Raw genomic sequence first — 19,686 nt, forward strand, 5'->3', positions numbered from 1 at the left:
TGGAGGCAGAAGCTGTAGCTTGAGCTACTGTGTAGCTATCGTGGCCGTTGTTACATTTACTTCTATGGCTGCAAGTCATCCCATGCCATTGGCAAACCCATGGTAAGGTCATCCACAAGATATTGAATGCTTTGAGAACCTAAGATGTTGCTTGAAGCATTAGTGGAGCTCTACAGCTGCGAAACGCATGGCAGGAAACATTGTCTTATACAGTCGAACCCACTTATAACAATGCTGTTTTAACGATATACCTGTTATAACAATGAGCAGCCGACGCACTGTAAACTGCAGTAGATGCTCTATGGTAAAATAAAACTCTTACCGCAATGTTCCGATGTGGTGCTATGAGCTAAACGATTAAATCTCGCCACTGGGTGTTCCTGCAGTGTCTGCATCAGCAGGCATTTGGTGTGTTGCAACACCACTTACCCGAGCGCATGGGGGTAGCACCCTCCCGCGTGTAGCTGTCTGGGGAAAGGGGGATCCTGGGGGTTGAGCCGACTTTGGGTGTCCGGACCTTTGAATGAATAAATGAATGAATGAGGTCTTCACTTAGACGGCTGCCCCGAACTGACCCACCTGTGGGGAATGGGTAGTTGCCTTTTGCTATCTGCCTCTCCAATTCCTCTCTCACTTTCAATCTTTCCTGTCTTCTATTCACCTCTTCTCACTTCCACATTCCCTGGTGGAAGTTAGAAGAACCTGGTGTGGTCATCCAACCTTGGGTATCTTACATGAGGTTATTGTAGCTATGTACAATTGCCGTCAAGAGAGCTGTACTACCAGACCCTTCAGTAGACCTTCATATGTAACGACTATCTGTTATTTATTTATTTCAGGAGTACTGCCGACCTCTCATATGGGGCCTTAGGCAGGAGTGGGTTATAACACAAAAACAGATTTGAAAACAAAGAAACAGTGCTAGAAGCGCAACAGAAAAATTTGCCGAAGCAAGTCCAATGCAGGTACTAGGGAGAACATGATTCATGCGCAAGTACAAGAAACTATAATGCTAGAAACTCGAACACTAGAAATTATACAATTCAAAGGCAGAATAACGGCAACAGACATCTCTTGACAAACATCTCTGCAGCGAGTAAACTTACCATAATCAGCGCAAGATAAACATGTAATATAATGTGCCTTGCAAACACCGAAAGATACACATGATGCCAAGCAAATATTTTTAGCACACTGAAAAAGTACTAGAGAATAATATGTAAATTGAAGCTTAGTGCACATGCGTTGAGCAAGGCCAGATAAGGAACCATGTACAACGAAGCAAAGTCAAGTGGATTGTTGCTGCAGCCCTGCCATGAACAACTGAACAGTAGTGCAGTTTACTGTATCAGCAGAAGGAGCATTCCATTCAGTAACGGTGTGCAGAAAAAAATAATTTTTAAAAGCTAGTGTCTTGCAAGAATACTCCATCAGTTTCTTTGGGTGCTCGGATCGCGTGGATCGCCGATTAACGGATTATATGTACGTGTCCTTGTTTATGCGCAGCTTGTCATGATAAAGTAAAAACATGTATTACAAGCGATCATGCTGTCTTGTCTGCAATGTAGTAGGTTAGCGTTATGTAGAAGTGTGATGGGGGATGTAAAGGAACTGTAGCGATTGTAAACAAATCTAATTGCTTTTCTTTGAATCATTTCAAGCTTTTTAATGTTTTCTTAACTATGCAGACCCCAAACCACAGAAGAGCACTCAAGGATTGGACGGATGTAAGTTTTATACACAATTAGTCTTAATTTTAAGGTGGATTTTCTTAGAGACCTTCTTAGAAATCCCAATTTCTGCATAGCTTTCTTTTCGATGTAGGCAACATGCTCGTTCCACCTAAAATCAGCACTTAGTATAACGCCCAAATACTTGAGCATGCTTGAACATGGTGCGTTCGATAACTTTTGCGCATGAGCACAGCAGTGAAATCGGTCCGTAGGAAGAAATGAGGGTACTATTTGATGTTTTTGGTAAAAGAACACTTTTTGCAAATTTCCAATCGCTGGGAAGCTCATGCTGAAAAAAAGATCTCTGAAAAATAATGCACTAATACCTTGAGCACCATTCAGCATACCTCACAAGAAATGCGTTGGGTATGCCATCTTTACTAGATGACTTTATTTGGATCTATATTAAGTAACACTGACAAGATTCCTTCAGATGTCGTGATGTCGTGTATTGCTGGAATATCATTAGCTGTTTTGGTGCATGGCCTTCTACCATCATCATCAGTAAACATGGAACAAAAGAATGCCTTAAATGATTCCACAATTACTTCTTTGTAACAACAGCAGCATTTATACACATATTAAGGAAGCACTTCTTGGAGAAAATGCCACCAGAATTCGCTAGGAACGAAAGTAAAAGGTTCTCTAAAGTAACGCTATAATAATAATCTTTTGCTTTTTTTATACTTTCAGCTCTGCACACGACACTGAGTCTATGCATGCATGACGGGGATCGGTTCTGACGATGTTTTCTTGACTTTTTCGCTTTCCCAAGCGAACCATAGGCATAGTAATCTGCGGCTGAACAATTCTTATTATCTTTACTTTTGTCGGTACAAAGTCATGAATGCATCACAGTACAAGGTTCTTAAAAACACACCGAATGGTGTCAACAGTACACGTGCTAGACTCCGAAAGCATAGTAAATCGAAAAAAAAAATGTAAGTCAAGTGTATCTAGTATTTCTAAATCATTGGCACGCGAGAAGCCCGAGACCACTCGCTCTTCCAGCTTTGTTCTTGTCACTTCGTTCAGTTTAACGCCCGTGCGCACCAATTTGTGGTCTGATATTCCATCAACCATGTTGATACCCAACACATGACGTAACATGCCTCTGTTAACAAACTAAAGAAAAGATCCAAGGTTGAGGCAGTAGTGTTCTGGATGTGGGTGGGTAGCTTAGCCAGTTGGGTTAACTCATAAAGGATTATATCAACTAAGCGTTTAGCTGCATTTGTAGATGATACAGGGAAATTCGTATCCCATGTGACTGAAGGGACATTGAAATCACCGCCAAGTATTATGTTACTAGAGTAGACACGGACCGTGCAAAGAAATTTATTAAGCTTATCAAAGAATGTTTCATCTGTGCCTGGGGGGCAGTGAAAACTGCCGACTATGAACTTTAAACCACCTGAGTCTACTCTCAGGATAACACATTCGAGATCTGGTATATCGGCCAGGCTTTCAACTTTTAAGGTTTCCTTAAAAAATATTGCTACTCCGCCGCCTCAAGATCTCCTGTCCTTGCGGTAGACCCGGTATCCCTGGGCCGTTATTTCGTTGTCGCCAATCTTGGTGTGAAGCCAGGTTTCAGTAATTATCAATAGTTGAGGCTGATAAGTTAATATGACACTGTCTTGAAGCGGTATGAGCCTTCGAATAGAAGATGAAGAAGTGCGGGAGCCGGGAGACAGAAGAAGAGTAGAAGGAAGTGAGAATAAAATGTAGACGAGATGGACGCCAGTTCCACAGCAATGCTTTACGTCTACTGTCTCCTTTAACTAGGAACGCTACATTATTTTGGCACAGCCGACAACTAACTCCAACATGTGGGTGACATTTTTCCTCGAGGAGACCTCCGCAGAGAAGATCATCTTTTCGAGATACCGTACCAAGCTCAAGACAAACCAGCAGTGGAACTACCTCGCGAACTCAACTCGGCAGAACTCGTGAACCTGGTTTTAGAGAAGGCTTCCATGGACATTGCTGAACTACGTCGGAAAGGTGCGGTGAAAGTGAACTTGCGTCTGGCGATCTTCGACGAATTAGTTCTTCAACCGATGTTTCGAAAGGACTGTGGATCACTGTCTTCGACAGAAGAGGTGAGCCTCGTTTTGAAAGCTCTTCAGCTACAACAAGAGCAGATTACGCAACAAAACTAACTGGTGACATCGCCTATAAGCTCTCTAAACGCTGAGAAGCCAGCGACTAATTTTGTAGAACCCGATGCGTTCGACGACATGTCGTCAAGCCCGGAAAGTTGGCTTGAATTCTATGAATATGCCGCTGGGAAGAACAAATGGCACTCTAATGAGGACGATTACTAACATGTGTAGTTATTTAAGAGGTATTTCACGGAAGTGGTACGATCTGCACATTATTGAAGATGCTGGCAACTCTTGGAACCAGTGAAAGGAAAAATTCTTGATGACATTCCGAAGCAACCCAGTGCAAAGTTGGGACGCCGCGCTTAATTTCAAATTCATGCAGGGCTCCCCCATCGAGTATTTCTTTGAAAAACGCCGCCTTTTAAAGCTGGCCAAGCCTATGCTTCCTCCTTCTGCCGTAGTAGCACTAATAATGCACGGACTGCACGCAGAAGTCCTGAAGCTAGTGCAAGTACGATCACCTAAATCTATGGATGGGCTCCTGGAGTGCCTTCATGGCATACCATCTACTTCAGAACAAAATATAACCGCTAGCTCCAGCAGTCGCTTCAGACGGACCGGCGCGGATTGGTCAAGCCGTAATCAGCGAGAACCGAGCCGCCTTGCAGGCAACACAGAGAACTTGGGTTGGCGTGCTCCCAGAGGTCGAGTGAATAGCGTCGACAACGACCCTGTCCCGCTACTTTCAGATGCTCAAGAGTCTCCGATGACAAAAAACTAATAAACAAGGGTGATCAGTCCGACCCGATGACCACAACTGAGACTGTTTATTTAACTTGCTCTAGCCTACTTCACATTCCTGTGAAAGTGGGAAACCGACATATGTTGGCTTTGGTTGACAGCGGTGCTTCTGTGTCTATAATAAATGCCAAGCTGGTAGATGCAAGTCACCTGCATAGTGGAAGAGTGCTACGGGTGCAAGGTTACGATGGAAAAGTGACAATGCTCAATCGGTGGGCCTCAGTAAACATCGAGTTCCAAGGTCATGAAATAAAGAGCGAGGTACTGGTGATAGAGGGGGTGACATACGACTTTCTGCCATCCAGACCAGATATAAAGAAACTAAAAATCAACGTATACTGGGACGATGCGGTTTTAGTGGAAGGACTATCAAGGGAAGAGACACAGCAGGATAGAAAAGATAACCTGCAAATTGTCAAGTGCGCAGAGGATATTGCAACGACCTACCCTGAACTGGTATTCATAGGAAGCTATCCACAAGCGATGAAGTCGCACAAGGTGCCTTTCGAACTAACTGACAAGACCGTCATCCGAAAATCACCTTATAACATGTCTAGAGAACGCAAGATATGGTTGAAGAAAAAATTGCAGGAGATGCTAGACACCGGTATAATCTGGCCTTCGGTGTCACCCTTTGCCTCTCCCATAACTATTGCGCCGAAGGAAGATGGAACTTTCAGACTCTGCACAGATTACAGGGTTCTCAATCGCCAAACAGAACTTATACCATTTCCCATGCCAAAGATAGACACAATTATAGATGAGACAGGTGGTTGCCGGAGTTTTTCACGTATTGACTTGTGCAAAGGTTTCTGGCAGATCCCGCTAACCGAAGAAACAAAAATGTACACTGCTTTTATCATGTCCTTCAATCTGTACGAGTATAACCGGCTTCCTTTCGGCTGGAAAAACTCGCCAGCATGGTTCCAGAAGATTATGAACGAAGTCCTGAAGCCTTTCCTAGGTGTCTTTTGTAACGTGTACATAGACGATATTATCGTCTTCTTCAGAACAGAGGCTGATCATCAGGAACACCTGTCTCGGGTATTAAATGCTCTGAGCTTGGCACAACTCAAGGTTAATTTTAAGAAAAGTGCGTTCTTTCAAAGAAAAGTTGTGTTTCTTGGAAGAGTCTTTGATGGGACTACCAAAAGCATGAAACAAAGAGTCCGTCGAGAGAATATCCCAACTGGTGAAACCATATGACGTCCACTCATTGCGTGTGTTTTTGGGATTAGCAGGACATTTCAAACCTTTCATAAAAGACTGCCATAAAAACAAGATGCCTCACGCGCCTAACGCAGAAAGAAGTTCCATTTGAATGGGATGAGGAATGTGAGAGAGTCTACCATGATCTGGTGCACAGAATCTCTGCTGACCCTATTCTACGCATACCAGATTTCACTTTACCCTTTGAACTGAATACCGACACCTCACATTATGGAACAGGTGCAGTCTTGTACCAGAAATGTCCAGAAGCATCTGGCCGAGAAAAGTGACATGTAGTAGGCTACTACAGCTACACCCTCAAGCCTTTTGAAGTCAACTACACCACTACTGAAAAGGAAGCTCTTGCTGTCCTTAAAGTAATTCAGTACTTCCGTACGTACCTAGAAGGTGCGAAGTTTACTTTGTTCACGGATCACCAGGCACTCACTCATCTCTTGAATATGACCCAATCTAAGGTACGTATCGCCAGGTGGGTGAACTACTTGCAGCAGTTTGATTTCACCATCTCCCACAGACCTGGACCCCTTTTGACTGATGCAGATGCATTGTCTATACTTATGATACAGGCCAGCAAAGAACAATCTGAAGAAATCAATGAAGTAAAATTGTGGGAAGGCACTGAACAATTGATTTTTATGGAAGGTCGCTATCAAGTCCCGCCAACGCTGGTTTCCAGGGTGCTTTATTTGTACCACGATAGCCCAGAATCTGGAGGAATCAACGGATTTTGGCGCACCTACAACAAGCTAGCCAAGAGATTTACGTGGCCTCACATGAAAGAAGACATCAATCAATACATTCGTTCATGCCACGTTTGTCAAGTCAACAAAGTGAAATATAAGCAGCCCACGGACGCCATGATAATACCTTGCCACTCGAAAGTGCCTTTTGAAGTTATACACTTGGATTTTGAAGAGCTAAATGAGAAACGAGAAGGAGTCCGAAAAACGCAAGCTTTTCTTCTGGCCATAAATGAGTGCACTATTATGGTCGCGGCACGGGCAGGAAAAGAAGATGGGTATAGTGTCATCGCCCTCTTCCAACGGGATATGTTTAGGACAACCAGGACGATCGTATGCGACAACGGTCCAGCATTCAAGAGTGAAAAACTAGCAAGATGGGCTTGAGACCACAATATATCAATCAAATTCTGTGCACCAGACCATCCCGCGGCGAATGGGCTTGCAGAGCGTGCTATACGAGATGTGAAACAATACATCAGGATGTACGATAGTTTCTCTGGTGGATGGAAATGCTCTTTAGAAGCAGCTGTAAGACATCACAATCGCTCCTACACCAGTGGCTTGGGATGCAGCCCGCAGTTCGCTTCTTCAGGAGAGACCCCTATTCTTCAGGCGGACCGTGAACTGGGGCTGTTAGAAAATCTCAAGATCGTCGAGGAGAGGAAACAAAAATCGCAGGAGGAGAGGTACCGTAAAAGAATGAAAAAAAATGTTGACAAGAGACAAGAGCTCAGATATTCCAGACATTCAAGTCAGCGACCTGATTCTAGTTAGGAAAGGAGTAAGAGAATCCAGTGCCAAATTTAAGGTCCTTACTCTGTGACAAAGACAGCCACTCAGAAAGGAATATTGAAGACTGTGTGGTACGTTGGTGAACGGGGTTCACTTGAATGTGCTTCGATTGGAAACGTTTTCAAGTATTACGCCAGGAGGGGATAGGAAAAGAAACCTGGAAGGGTGAAGCGGTATGAGCCTTCGAATAGAAGATGAAGAAGCGCGGGAACCGGGAGACAGAAGAAAAGAAGAAGGAAGTGAGAATAAAATGTAGACGAGACGGACGCCAGTTCCACAGCAATGCTTTACGTCTACTGTGTCCTTTAACTAGGAACACTACATGTCTAAATCATCGCTTTTTGCTAGAATGCTACGAGCGTTAATATTTAAGCACCAGAAGTGTTTGCCATTGTTATCGTTTCATTTATTAGGAATTCCTCTGGTCGCCGGTGTGTGCGCACCGGCCATTTTGCACTGAACTTCATCTAATGTTAGTAATCGATTGTCAATCTTAATTTGAGCATGTACGAGCTTCACCTTTGTACCACATTTCCTAATTTCTGAGGTACTGTTCCAGAGTAGGTTCCTCACGTGCCTAGTGGTTGCAGAAAAATCTTCGGAGATAGAGATTCCCTTCCCTTTCAATTTGTAGCAGTTTTTTAGGACGTGAACTTTTTCCCTGTGATCATAAAATTTCATCATCACTGGTCATCGTTTACCGCGCTGCTTTCATCCTAGCCTATGAATCCGTTCGACTGAGTTAACTTTCATGTCTCGAGTATGTGTGAACACATTATCAACTATGCTATCCATGAGGTCATCAAAGGCGGCGTCTTTCTTTTCCGGTATGCCGAACACAACGACGTTATTACGCCTACTTCAGTCCTCCAAATCAACGAGCTTACTTTCAAGTTACGAATGGTCATTTCAAAACTAGAAAATTTATCACTGAAGCCTCACTCGTCAGAGAAGCTTCCTAGACAGTTTTTAATTGCGACTCAATATATGTCATCAAGCCTTTTTTGGATATTGTAACATAGATTGAAGATGGAGCCTTACGAAAAAGACGCTTCTCTTTAAGGGAGTATGGTAGGGTGCATGAGCCATCTTGGTTTTAGCTTTATATCTCAACAACTGTTCTATATATTAGCGTGAGATTCTGCACGCTCAATAGGAATAGCGTTGGCCTTAATTGGAGTATTTTTTGACTGCAGGCCTTTTTTATTTTTTGTGTAGTTGAGAACAAAACATTAAGCTATGATGGAAAATAAAATGTACCTTTTCTCAGAAACAAAAAACAGCATGACCATGAAATTTCGCACAATAATTCTGTATAATAGTGGGTTTAACTGGAACCTTTAAAAAAATGCTTTGCTACATTTACGTCGTAAGAAAAAAAATATTGTCGTCACACGTCTCGTACCGTGGAGGGTCTTTCTAATAATCTTTTCTTTTTTTGTTACTTATAACTGAGTCATTTTCTCACACATTTAGGTTCAGATTACTTGCAAGGGATGTGAGTATATTCTGGGAAAATTTCAGCGCAATGGGCTGTATAGTTTTCCAGAAAAGGTACATCAAGTTCCGAAAATTTTGAAAAAAGTGATTTTGAGAAAAACGCATTTTTATGTTTGCACCTTCACTACAACCGTTCAAAATGCACCAGCAGAGTACAGAAACTTTCTGGCTTTTTTGGTGTCTTCCCCAAAGCCTTTGTTCATGTTTACGTAAACGTAAACATGAAGTAAACATAATTACGTAAACACTGAAAAAATGACGGAAAACAACATGTAAACAAACCCTCGCGTCTGTCACGTTTAAATACCAGGCGGCGCACTTTTTGGCGCCATTTTTAAATGGCTTAGAGCGCTCCTACGCGCTCGCCGCTGCACTGTTTTGCTCCCCACAGTGTGTATTATTTTTTATTGATGAAATCAAAAAAATCAGTTTTTTGGTCGATTTGCCCTACTATACCCCCTTAATGGCGGGCCAGAAGAACGTGCAGCCCACACGCTTCATCGTCTTTCATGGCGCCGACCTTTGCGCGCACAGTCCAGCGGTGCGGGAGCCCCACATCATTGTGTCAACTGCCAACTATGCGAAAAGCGACCATCTCGGTCTCAGAACTGCAGGGGACGATTCAGCAGGTCACGTAACTGAGGCGGCATGTAACCTTGTAGGGAACAAAATACCGGCAGAGCAACTTTTCCAAGCCCACGGTGACAGATGGGCGTCCAGACCCACACAAACGCACCATTATAGTAATGGACGTCGCGTCGACCCTTGTTGTATCGAAAGGTTTCGGTATGCTATTGGCTCCAGATAAAATGCCGAGCAAGCTGACGTGCTTCTACGGCTCTTTGTACGAACTCTTCCGCGTGTTCGCTGGTTGGGCTATTATCAACTAGAGGTAGCACGGCATCAAGTGTTGACGTGACGTGGCGCCTGTATACAAGTTCGAACGGCGCAAACTGTGCAGTCTCTTGTACAGCAGTGTTATAATCGAAGGTCACATAGGGTAAAATCGCCGCAGGGGCGTCTGCGTCAGCAGGCGTTTGGTGTGTTGCGACACCATGTACCCGAGCACACGGGGGTTCGACCCTCCCGCGTCTAACCGTGAGCGGCTTAGCCGTGTCCGGGGAAAAGGGGATCCTGGGGGTTAAGCCGATGCTGGTTGTTTGGACATTTACGGCTCCTCGGTGGAAGCAACACACACCTTTGGCCTCGGCTTCATGTAGACAGCACCCCCGGACTGACCCACCCGTGGGAAATCGGTAGTTGCCTTTTCCTTTCTCTCTCTCCCTCCAACCTTCATCTTTTTCTCACTTTCCATCTTTCCTGTCTTCTCCTGACTTCCCTTTACTTCCAATTTTCCAAGCAGCAAGGGTTATTCCACTCCATCCAACATTTTCTCTTAGTCATGTACCCCTTTTTAACCTGGAAAGAGTCTTTAGCATTTTAGATTAAGTTACTTTCGTGGAAACAATTTGGCCAGGCAATATGTAGTACAGCCTCGCCTTCGAGGCTGAAGTCGCAGTGACATAAATATTTGAAGCATGTGCCTCTCTACCCTTTCATTCATGAGCCCTGTGGAGGCAGTATTGCTTGTATGCAACTTATTATATCGCTTCGTCATAGCAAAACTTTTCTGTTCCTTTTGTATCACGAGTCATTGTCATTATTCCTATGCTTATATATCTTACGTAGCTTACAGCAACCAGTTTTTACGCCTCCTTACAGCCACATTACGTCTACATTTGCAACTCATTTGAGTATTTCATACATAATAATTAGACAATTCATTGCCATATGCCATGGCACTCCGTGGCCATGGCTGGCCCTTGCACCATTCAACACCACATATCATAAAGGAAACTTGCTGGCCTTGCCGCAAAAGGATACAGAATCGTCGTCAAAATAAAATTAACACTAGCTTCTTTGCCACAGACACACGGCACACTTACATTGCCCAGCAAAATAAAATCTTTAAAAACTTTTTTTAAAAAGTGATCCCTTTTGCCACACCTACCTTGTAAACACAACTCACCTTTGTTGTGCAAAAAAAAAAGCTTTCTTAAATTGCACTAAATTCAGATGTTCAAGTTTGAGAATAGAAATAATTTGGCAGCTTCCCTCAACATTCCTGGTTGATTGTATGTTGTCACTGAGCACTTAGAAACAAATTATCTGTGACCCACGGTCGTTCTCCATACGCGTCCAGAGAATAAGAAAGGAAAGAAAAGTGAAATGGTAGCACCAACTCATTCTACAATGTCTGTAACATAGCGAGCATGAAGATATGCCATGGAAGCAATGCCGAAGCAGTGTACAGCCTAGTTTGCAGAAGTTGGCGCCGAGAAAGCGCAAAGCTGTGTGACTTGAGATGAAGCTGCAAATTTTACAGGACTCAAAGAATTATGTAGAGATATAGAAAGATATAGAGGATTCTGAGAACAGGCAGCACCATGATCATGAATGCTGGAACCAATGGCCATGCTCACCAACAGAAAAAAAAAAACGGGTTAGGGACCCTTTTTGACCATAAGCATCTGTTTCAGAAAGGCGGGCTTTGTGCACTAGGTTGAAATCCCCTACGATAGTGAGACCAACATTTTGGAATCCACTGACATTACCACAATCTGTGAACAGGTCGCTACTGGCAATGAAACAGGTGCCTCTGAGGCAAAGACAGCAGCGGCAGTAAAGACGAGATTCACAATGTGACATGTTTAACGCTTATCTCGGTGTTTATGCAAAGTGCACTGTCGTCGATCGAGTCGCTCATTGATTTCATGCACTTTAAGTGATTTGCTGCCGGTGTTCTTGCACCACGCGCGATGCACACTGCAGTTGTAAACCTGAAAGTGCTTCAAAAGCGATTACACATTTCAGACTATTTCAGCGCAGCTAACTCTTGACATGCTGTCTCGAGGTATAAATGAATGTTGAATTTTACACAGCCTAATTTGTGTGTTTGTCTTTTGGTGTAAATGACAGGTTTCACTTCAGAGCCACAAACGTGCATTTGGCACCTTCTTTTCTTTTTAAGGCAGTCCAGATACAGCTATGACCGCATATAACGATTGAATTTTTCATTCCTTCTGATATCGCTATAAGTCACGTGCACTGTATGCGCTCAGTAATGTAGCGAGTCATGCACAGCCACGGTCAGGCTAGAGGAGGAGACACACTTGCCCCCTGTGCCATGCGCTTGTCGAAGTGACCGGGCGCTCAGTCTCCCTCGCACTGGAGGAACTGTTGCTGGGGTGTAAACATGGCTCACAATATGTATTTCCAGCCCTGAAAATTACTTCTGGCGCATTTAATGAACAGAAGCCCAGCCTTCAAGATTCGCTGTTTTTATTCCAAGCTGCTAGACAACTTCTGGCCTCTGCAAGTTCTTTACTAACATCACATATGGTGCTGCGCTGTTTACTGAATACCACGCACCTATGCAGCTTCACAAAACCTGATCATCCCATTTTCATGGTTGCGGTTCTTCCACTCGAATTCCTCTCGAACAGAAGGATACATTCAAATGATGACTTCTGCCTATTGTACTTTTTAATAAATTTACTAGCCATGAAAGCTCCAAGTACATGCTTGAAAAGGCAGAAAGTTTTGGCAAATCTAATCTGTGGTGCGTAATTACTTCACTAAGTAGAAAAGAATGATTTTCGTTTTCAATGGAACCGAGATCGGGAGACCAAAATAGTTGGTTACATCAGAATTTTGGTAAATCATTGTTAATGATATTTAGCTTTGACTTGATTGTTCTGTTCAAGTACTATAAAAAACAGCAAAAGCTTTCACAGTTCACTGGGACAAATACTGGTGCAACTGAAGACATTCGAATTAATCCGCTGCATAGAAAACCCCAGTTGTACAGACACACATAATCCTAGGCAAACACATGAACCTGCTCACCTATGCACAATAGCTTTCAGTCATTAAATAAGATTGTGCCTTAGACAGCCTGTAAGTATACTGTCTTAATCTCGACGAAGCGGTTTATAATTTGGCAAGTCTCACCATGTTTCACTTCCTATTGAACTGATGCGCAGTGCTCTAGTATTTCACTCACCTCCTTCACTGAGCATTAAACTGTACTATGAGCGTCTGCACGCATGCCGTTTCTTTGTTTGATTACTGTCATTGTCATGTTGCACCAGATGTAACCAACTTTTCCTTCTTTTTTTTCTTTTAAAAGCTTCAATTGAGCTGTAATGCAGTTGATAAGTGCCTCAATTCTGATTAATAATATAACTAAGTTGCTGTTGCAAAATAGACTCCATTACACCTTTACATGCTAATTTGTGTAGGAATCGAAACATATGGTATACAATATTTGGAGGTCATCTTTATACAAGATTTCTTTTAGATCTGATTAAAAAATGTTCAATTTAGAGCACAAGCAATTGGAAACTAAGTGTTACACAAGTGACTGATGTGATTACTTTTTTTTACCTTTTGTCACAGCAAGGCGTCATCACCACCTTACAACTGCCAAGAACCAGGAGTTGCAGCAGAAGCGTCTCATTTGTTGCGATCGATTCGACTTTGTAACCACCCGACAGTTTGAAAATTTTGTATTTCATAAGGAAGAATAAAGAATGGCAAACTGGACATGGACGAAGTAAAGCCGCATAAGTACATCTGCGTATGTGTGTGGATGATTTTCTGTTTGTGCCCAGTTTGCACTCCTTTATTCTTCCTTTTGACAAAAGCTGTGATTTTAGTATTGTATCTTATTAATGCCACACTTAAGAGTTCACTGTTGCAAACAGCTTTCTTTCACTCTTTCCCTACCAATGTGTGTGTCACTGGTACATGGAAAATATTATATTTGAACTGCTGCTATATACAACATTTTTACAATTTGGGAAATTTGTTTTTGTTAGTGGCTGTCACTTTGTGAATGTTTGTGCACCTGTGTGGCTGATGCTTTCAGTAATGTTGTTTGGTGCACGATATGATGTCGTCTTCTTTATTTTTAGTCTTATGATTTACTTGCCTGTGTTTTCTAGCACTAGTACACCTTTTTACAGTGTATCTTATGATTTCAAGATTGTTTTGGTTTTCCTGTGCCTAGGCATACCTTTACAACAATTGAGTATTTTAATTGGTAATTTCACTGACACTGTGTGTTTCACAGCGCTATATAAACGACTCTTTATTGAATGTGCATTGTTTATTCTGGTAGATATTTTAATGCTTGCAATAACGGCATCTAATCTTTTGGTATTAATATATTCGGTATGATGCTCCGAGCAAAGTTTACTGATTGCACTCGAAAATTGTTTCTTTATGGCCATATAGTGCAGCTTTAAGATATTCTTGAGTAATTGCAATTTTCAGCTGATTGTTTGATCCATGTTCTTATCTTAAACCTCTGTTGGTTCAGCTACAGTATCGGCAGTCCTGCAGCCACCAGTGGGCCATGTTTCTCCAGGTATGCATATATGTATGAATTTGTGTTTTGTCTGAGCTGTGCAATGATACACAGTTAAACCTCAGCATAACGAGCTTCAATGTAAAGAAATCCTCACTGTAAGAAAGTATGTAACTTTTGATAATTTCTCGCTTAGAGAACACACCACGTATCTCGATGCTCAATATAACGAAGGGCTTTAGATAAGATTTTTAATACTACAATAAAATGTCACTGCCACAGTAAAGGAATATCGAAACAAATAATGGAAACCCCCACAGACACAGGTGATCTTTGCATAGCTGAATTACATGTTTCTAGCATACCGCGCTAGAAACAGCGGCTGCCAAAGCACAGCAGCGTAGCGGGAAGACCTTCTTGCCATCGTGGCCGATATAAATTCCAAATGCAATAAGATCCTTTCACAAACCGTATGTTGTTAGACGGTATGCAAGTATTACAACAAGGATAGTGGCTTGATGGGCATTGCTTTCCCATGCATGGAGCGGAAGAGTGCACCGTAATGTCATCAAGCACGCATAGCTAGGTCGGGGAGAGTGGAGGCTGATGGACGCGTGTCTTCTGCCTTAAGCCAGCTGAGTGCATAAGCAGACCAGGCACCTTGTGTTGGAGGTAATCTACGTCATGTTCAAAGGTTTTACCATCCGAGAGCACCATGGCTTCATGTTTGGTGTCTTCCAATGTGTTTATGCTGGAGGTTGCATAATATTGAGTTTGGAGGCATGATAAAGCCACATGTAGAGCTCAGTTTCCCCTCTGTCTGCCCTGTTCATAACATTGTTGTCCCACTGTGGACGACACTATCAGCCTCAGCAGCGGAGTGCACATGAAAGCTTCGTAGGCTTCACTGCGTACTAACAATGTGAAGATATCGTTGACACAGCAAGAAACAGTATCTTTGGTCACCGATGTTCTAATTTAGCAGAATATATTTTTTTCTCTTAACGAACTTTCTTTCGTCCAATTGCCTGATCATTCAGCAAATTTTACACCGCCTTCCACAAAACAATATCCCATTGGCAGCTATACTTAAATGCTTAATAGGTCAAATATAAATGAATATAACAAAATTTTGTTAAACGTAGTCAAGCATGTATTTTGTCAAATTTGTTAAACAGTGGAACCTCATTGATACTTTCTTTGCATTTGCGTTTTCCCAGCTCCCATGTCATGTTTCTGTGTTCTCGACCTAAATCTTATTCTCTGTGATTCATTATATTCCCATTATACTGCGCCATTCTATAATGTTCCTGCATCTTACGTTGAATTTGAAAGTTGCCGCCATGTAAATATATCTGTACAGGGAGAAATTGGCTCTTACATGTTGCGACAAGCTACCAATTTTAAGAGGCTATGAGAGAGCATTTGCAAAGCATCTGAAAAAGTGCGCATCAGTTAAAACCTACAGAAATGATGCACGATACTAGAGTTACTTCGCAGCCTGCAAAGGTCTTTTTTGCATTTCATTCCAGTTCTCATTAGTCGGTTTCAGTGCAGTATAACCATGTTGTGCTTTGAAGCATACTCAAAATACTTTGGTAGGGGCCACTGTCACGGAACATTGTAGATTTCTCTTAAATATACATGGGCATATGTGCCCTTCCTGGTCACAGTACGAGCACCAAGACATCTAATAACTGCAGCAGCAGTCACTATGACTTTCTCACGTTGTGCTGTGGTGAGTTGCACCTTTCCGCACAGTTACGTTTTCCCCATTGGTAAGTTTTTACAAAGGACAGTTTCAAAGCGTATCAACAGGGTTCTACTGTATCGAGGTATTTAACTGTACATGCAGTACAGATGCCGTTGTACAAACAGCTTTTCTATCCCAGGAAGGTTCTTCCAGAATGGCATTGGTGCCAGTCTCTAATAGTACACTTCCTGAACACCAAAATCAATTGATGCATGTGTATTTTTGTTCACAAACTTCAAGAATTACGTGTGCTTTGTTTACTGTGTATGTATCATACAATAACGCTCCCGTTTGGGTAAAATTAATAATGGGAGCGCATAATTGCTATCAGCCAAGTGGCCTACTTAGAATTGGAGTGTACTAGACGGATATAATTACATTATTTTATGCAGTGCGATGCTGGTTAATAATAATAAAAAATATATTTTATTGATGACTTGAGAATCATACAATGGAAGAATCGGGCCTGCCAAAGCCGCAGTGGGCTTGAACGGCAGTGCCTGGCAGACAGCAACAGAGCGATTAGTAACACGTTATTAGTTTTTAGACGACAATGAGAAAAAAACATACACACACACATCACAGGCTTCCGATCACGCATTAATGTGTGTAAGAGCCTTTCTGAGACCATATTTCGTCTTCACATCTTTTATGCTTTGGGGAAGTAAATTAAACATTGCTGGGACATACCGTAATAGTTACGAAGTCTTCGACCATATCTCGTCCTACAGTGAGGTGTAACATACGGATTTTTTGGTCTCAGGCAATGAACAGGCACATAAGAAATTTTATACTGGCTTATCCAAAAATACTCTAAGACAACAGTTTCTAGCAGCAAAGAATTGAAATCAGGTAAAGCGAAAGTTTTGAACACATCAGATTTGGGGTAGACATCATAAGCAACATGCTTCAGAATGCCATAAAGGAAGGAGTTGACCCGGTTTAAGAAATGTTGAGTGCCATGACCATATGTAGATATCCCATACCGGATTACACTGTAGCATAAGGCATGTACTGCAAGCTTTCAGACAGACAATGGCATGTAAAATGTAATATACAAAACACAAGACACTGTGCGAAGTTTTTGACAAATATATGCGAAATGAGAGTTCCAGGATAAATCACTATAAAAAGAAAACACCAAGGTATTTAATTGAACAAGCGTATTGCACCGGGTCACACAAACAGGGATTGCAATGTGATGTGTGCAAATATAATGGGGACGATAGGGTAACCTGCTTGACAGGGTTGCGGGTCACTGTAAAAAGAAAACACCAAGGTATTTAATTGAACAAGCGTATTGCACCGGGTCACACAAACAGGGATTGCAATGTGATGTGTGCAAATATAATGGGGACGATAGGGTAACCTGCTTGACAGGGTTGTGGAAACAGATTAGTTGAGTTTTGGGCGCATTGATATGGACTGCATTATTCCGAAACCAGTCCATCACTTTTGTTGTTGCCACTTGTAAAGAAGAGATGGCATCAGTGTAACTTCGAGCGTGTGAAACAAGGACAGTGTCATCAGCATACTGATATAATTTGACGTTCACAACATTTGATAAATCTTTAAAATATAAATTAAATAATAATGGACTTAAAATTGAACCTTGGGGGACGCCAGCTTTAATTTCGGTCAGGTTGCTGCGAAATTTTCCAATAGACGCAAGTTCGTGCCTGTGAGATAAGTTTTTCAGAAGCCGCAAAAACGCACCCCGAAAGCTTAGTGAAGAAAGTTTGGTTAGTAGTATACTATGACAGACGCTGTCAAATGCTTTGTGGACGTCAAGAAACAGTGCACAAGCAATCTAATTGTGTTCAAACGCAGAGTTTAGTGTATCGGAAAAATCTTCAAGCAGCAAATGCGTACCCTGATTCGGCACAAAGCCATACTGGCTAGGAGATAACACGCCATGATTGTTTAAAAAGCTGCTCATTGTCTTCAGCAGATGTTTTTTCAGTATCTGTCCAATGCATGAAAGGATTGAAATAGGCCGGTAGTTTTCGATATTGTTGCATGCGCCATTTTTAAACAGAGGAATGACCAGCGCATTTTTCAGATTATCAGGAATGATACCAGTGGTAATAATATTGTTTAAAATGAGTAGTAGCACATCTTTTATTGCTTCGAAAGTTCTGCGCAGGTCTAATATTGAAATACCATCAATTCCTGGAGACTTATTTTGTTTTTGGCCGAAAAGGACTGATTTCAGATCATGTTCCGAAAACATGGGAAGAAAGGCACATTCTGAAATACTAGTTTGCAACGTGCAAATATCTGGGTGAGGTCTCACTACACTAGACACATTTGAAAAAAATGAGTTAAAATCATTAGCGGTGTTAATACCAGTTGAAGAAAAATGAGACATCGGATCAACATGGCGATTAGCGTTTATATCACCACCTCTAAGATTGTTAATAAGGGCCATGTTTTCCTGCTGTCACGAGCGTCCGTGAATTTTGCTCATATGTTATTACGTTTTGCTAGACGTATCATAGTATTGACCTTATTTCGAAGCTCTTTGCACCGAAGCCGCAAAGCAGTACAATTAGGGCTTCTCTTTGTTTGAACCCATAACAAGTCTTTTGCTTTTATTGCTGCGAGTATTTCTGCCGACATCCATTTTTGGTCCAAGTTATATTGTTTAATTTTACAGACCTGTGTAGCTGCAAGCCGGAAATCGGTGAACCGTGTTACAAAGTTGTCATAGGTTTCACCTGGAGGAACAGTAATGAAAAAGTTATACCAGTCGTCATTCATTACAGATTTGTCGAAAGCCAAGGGGTCAACAATTGTGATTTGTTTGACTTCGTTTGGAGCGACCAAGTGAGTAGTGTCATCTGTTAGAGAGCAGCAGACCATGTAATGATCAGCAAGTTTCGCTGTAATAATGGCAGATTTGACACTCAATTTATGTGCACGTATATTTATGTGATGTATGCAAGATGTGACAAGAGGACCAGCAAGGAATTCTTCGCGCGTAGGTTCACAGATCATGTTTTGCAAGCCCCATTTGGAAATGACGTCCAAATAATTACCAACTGTCGTCGCTGAAGGGCGTAGCGCATCTATGTTGACATCCCCAATTAGCTTTCTGTTGTCCTTGTGAAGCTTGCGCTATAACAAAATAAGATATGCCGTACCAACAAGCCCCTATTGCTATCCTCCTCCCCAATTAGGCAAACGCGGTCCATTGATGACATCGAGGCCAGGGCGACATCCAGTTCATACAGGAATATACGACCGTTGCAACACGGTGGGCGATAAACTGCAAGCAGAATTAGTGACAAGGAAGGTGCGCAAAGACGCACGGCCACAATTTCAGCTTGGGAAAAGGAGAAAGTCAACTCATTCGTCGCCCATGTGTTTCGGATGAAAACTGCCACACCTCCTCCCCTCTTAATTGGCCTAGTGTATGAAAAAACTTGGTATCCAATTGTCTGATACTGATTGATGCAGGTCGACGGAATGTTTATCTCGGTAAGCATGATCGCATCAAAATAGGAGTTCAAAGGGGTAATTAAGCCCTTAAAATGGTCCCAATGTTTTCTAACACTGCGAATGTTGACGTGAACAGCACGGAAGGTGCAACCATTAGAATTTGGAAAGAAACTACAAACCACATTCAGATTAGTACATCTCTTGA

General features: G+C 42.2%; 1 protein-coding gene across 1 annotated transcript in view; it reads left to right on the top strand.

Annotated features, from left to right (window-relative positions):
* Window positions 1–19,686, top strand: part of LOC139047055 (zinc finger protein 26-like) — a 130,569-nt gene that overhangs the window by 63,894 nt on the left and 46,989 nt on the right. The window contains exons 7-9 of the mRNA XM_070521006.1: window positions 1,689–1,727; window positions 13,372–13,454; window positions 14,297–14,344. Coding sequence (XP_070377107.1) covers window positions 1,689–1,727; window positions 13,372–13,454; window positions 14,297–14,344 — 170 coding nt within the window. The remainder of the gene's footprint in view (window positions 1–1,688; window positions 1,728–13,371; window positions 13,455–14,296; window positions 14,345–19,686) is intronic.

The sequence above is a fragment of the Dermacentor albipictus genome, chromosome 6 (genome assembly GCF_038994185.2).
Source record: "Dermacentor albipictus isolate Rhodes 1998 colony chromosome 6, USDA_Dalb.pri_finalv2, whole genome shotgun sequence".
Lineage (NCBI taxonomy): Eukaryota > Metazoa > Arthropoda > Arachnida > Ixodida > Ixodidae > Dermacentor > Dermacentor albipictus.